Below are 3,496 nucleotides of genomic sequence, written 5' to 3'. Positions count from 1 at the left end.
TTTCAATTGATGAAAAATTTTCTCACACGCTTTAGACCATTGAAATTTTACTATTGTCTGAGTTAACTTAGTCAAAGTAGACAAAATAAATGAAAACCCTTTGACAGATCTTCTATAATAGCCATCTAATCCCAAGAAACTCCTAATTCAGTTTGAGACGCAGGTCTAGTCCAATTCTGTACTGCCTCGATTTTCTATGTATCAACTCTAATTCTATCACCAAAAACAATATGGCCTAAGAATGACACAGACTCAAGATAGTATGGCACAAGCGGGTAATAAGACTCCTGCATGTGTTAAGTGTGGTAAGATCCACTCAGTGGTGTGTCGTGATGGATCCACTGGTTGCTTCAAGTGTTGTCAGAACAATCATTTTATGAGAGAGTGTCCTGAGAATAGGAAGGGCAATGGTAATGGGGCAATAGAGCCCCATATTCCTAATACTCATTCTATATCTTTTCCACCATAAAGAATGGCACTAACAGAGCTGAAAGAGCTAGAAGAGCAGTTGAAAGATTTATTTGAGAAAGGTTTTATTCGACCAAGTATCTCACCTTTGGATGCCCCGATCCTATTTGTGAGAAAGAAATATGGTTCTCTTATAATGTGTATATATTGTCATTAGCTAAACAAGGTTACTATCAAAAATAAGTATCATCTTCCGAGAATTGATGATCTTTTCAATCAACTTCAGGGTTCCACTTGTTTTTCTAACATAGACCTCAAATTTGGTTATCATCAGTTCAGAGTAAGAGAAAAGGATATATATCCTTAAGACAACATTTGATACCCGTTATAGTCATTATGAGTTCTTAGTTATGTCCTTTGGTTTGACCAATGCTCCTACAACATTCATGGACCTTATGAATAGAGTATTCAAGCCTCATTTAGATATATTTGTTATCGTATTCATTTATGACATTATAATCTATTTAAGAAGTGAGAAAGATCACGGTAGTCATCTCAAAATAGTTATCTAAACTCTAAAGGATAAGGAGTTGTATGATAAGTTCTCTCAGTGTGAAATTTATCTTGAGTCTGAAAAGACGGGGCTCTATTGCCCCATTACCATTGCCCTTCCTGTTCTCAGGACACTCTCTCATAACATGATTGTTCTTACAACACTTGAAGCAACCAGTGGATCCATTAGGACGCACCACTGAGTGGCTCTCACCACACTTAACACATGCAGGAGTCTTAGTACCCCCTTGTGCCATACTGTCTTGAGTCTGTGTGGGTATAGCTTTGAAATTCTAGGAATTTTGACTATTATAGTCACCTTTGTTCCTTGGTGCAAGTGCACAGATGATGGAGTAGGTCTCTTATGCTTATGTTGGACAGAAGACCGACTCACTCTACTCTTTTGCTGCCCGGACTCATTCCCTAATGCCTTAACCCTCTTATTCTTAAACTCTTCCCTATCCCTCAGCTTGTCATCCTCAACCTGTTGCACATGAATCATCAGCCTTCCTATGTCCACATACCCTATCAACATAGGTGCCTTACCTTTCTTGTTTGGAAAACCAGACAACCAAACAACAAATAAACTCATTCTTCTTCTCATGTCAGCAACCATCTTTGGATCATAGTGGTAAAGTTGTGTGAACTTTAGACTATACTCATGAACACTCATACATTCATGCTTAATGGTGAGGAAATCTCGTCCCTTTGCTTCTCTCATATCACGAGTAAAGAAATACCCCATGAAGGCACACTAAAAATAACCCAACTCACAATTGGTGCATCCTCAACCCTATTATTTTTCCTTTGGTCAAATCAGTTCCTAGCAGCACTCTTCAGTTGAGATTCAACTAGTTTTACTTTTTAGCATCGACATGAATAATCTCAAAAACTTAAGAAGCTCTTCAACAAAGTTCTTCGGGTTCTCAAGGATGGTACAACCTGTAAAGCTTTGAGGATTCATCCTTAGGAACTCACGAACCCTAGAAGTACATACCTTTAAAATATACAATTAAATAGGAATGGGGGTAAAAGGTCATGCCTAAAATTTTGGATCGTTAGAACAATTTCAATCAAAGTTCGGATATATTTCAGATTATTTTTGTAAGAACTATGCAAATGAAAGAAGTTGTTTTGGGGATACATCATTGGAGGGACAATATTTGAATTTGACTTATTTATCTTCTTTAAACTAAATGAATATTTAAATCAATTAGGTTTTAGTTGGACTTTGTTACACATGTATTACTAATAAAATATATTCTATAAAATCATATATTATTTGACATGACATACACGTGCAACACACATACCGAGAAACAATCTGTTCTAAAACTACATATAACAAATGATTTTTTAAAAAGGACATCTTCTAATAGTAAATAGGCATTAATCTCGAGAGATGATATCCATTAATTTGATAAATTATTTTACCATTTTTATTTCATTGTCTGAGATTTTAAGACTCTCAACCACTTCTTTGACCATTTTTTCACTCATTTCATACTTATGTTCTTCATCAAGTAAGATTTTAAATGGCAAGAATGTATGTCATGCTTCCTAAACTCATTACAGAGATGTACTGTGAGTTCACGGTATTTCTAATGCATTTCACGAAGGGTATTGTGTGTCTAGAGAGTTTTTGTATTGGTTTTATCAAGTTTTATGTATTGATTTGCAGGAAAGATGTTCAGGCACAAAACAAAGAAGACAATTAAGATAGTGCTGAAAAGGACCTACGGAGGGAATCGACGGACCGTCGATCCAGTGACGCCCCCATAGATGATGATTGTAGATGAGTAACCTAGGCATTGGAGGAAAATCAGGGAATACAGACCAAGTTTGGAACTATGACAATCATTGATGGTCCGTAGATCAATCAACAGACCGTACTGGTGAACTAGGCTGTGTATCGACCAGTTCGGTTCGGTTTTGAAGTTTATCGAGTTGGCTTATTGGTTATCGGTTTGTAGAGATGATAAACTGTTATAGAACCATTAAGATATTGACTTATTGGTTATTGGTTTATTGGTTTTTGATCGTTATCGGTTCGGTTATCGATTTAACTGTTAAGATTTGACACAGAAAAAAATATTGAAAATCACTTAGAAACAAGGTGACAAACCAAATAAACCATGCACTTGAGTTCACAAGTTACATCTTGCTCAAAAGCAAACACTTTCACATTGTAGAATAATCAAGTGTTTGAGACAACCAAAAATAAAAGTAGGAATAAAACTCCAAGTCGAGGACTTTATATACAAAATGGTGTAAATATAATTATTTAATTTACTATCGGGTTATCAGTTAACCATTAAGAAAAATCTTTAAATCGTTAAGAACCAATAATCCTATAACAAAATAAATCAAAACCGTTATCAAAACCACCTAATCAATAACCCAATACTATAAACCAATAACTTTTTTATCAATTCGGCTTATCGGTTTCGGTTTGATTTTTAACATCCCTATGGTGAACAGTAATATGTGACTACGAGGGTTCCAGTACCTAATACTTTCCTAAGTGTGGAGGCAC

At 35.5% G+C, this 3,496-nt stretch overlaps 1 protein-coding gene across 1 annotated transcript; it reads right to left on the bottom strand.

Moving 5' to 3' along the window:
- Positions 1–983: 983 nt before the first annotated feature.
- Positions 984–1,576, bottom strand: LOC138337907 (uncharacterized). The gene is made up of 2 exons (XM_069288345.1): positions 1,280–1,576; positions 984–1,229 (listed from the first exon to the last, which is right to left on the bottom strand). The coding sequence occupies exons 1-2, from the start codon at positions 1,574–1,576 to the stop codon at positions 984–986; spliced, it is 543 nt and encodes a 180-aa protein (XP_069144446.1).
- Between the last annotated feature and the right edge of the window lie 1,920 nt (positions 1,577–3,496).

The sequence above is a fragment of the Solanum lycopersicum genome, chromosome 8 (assembly GCF_036512215.1).
Source record: "Solanum lycopersicum chromosome 8, SLM_r2.1".
Lineage (NCBI taxonomy): Eukaryota > Viridiplantae > Streptophyta > Magnoliopsida > Solanales > Solanaceae > Solanum > Solanum lycopersicum.
Note: the sequence above shows the minus strand (reverse complement) of the source record. Positions and strands in the feature narration are given on the sequence as shown.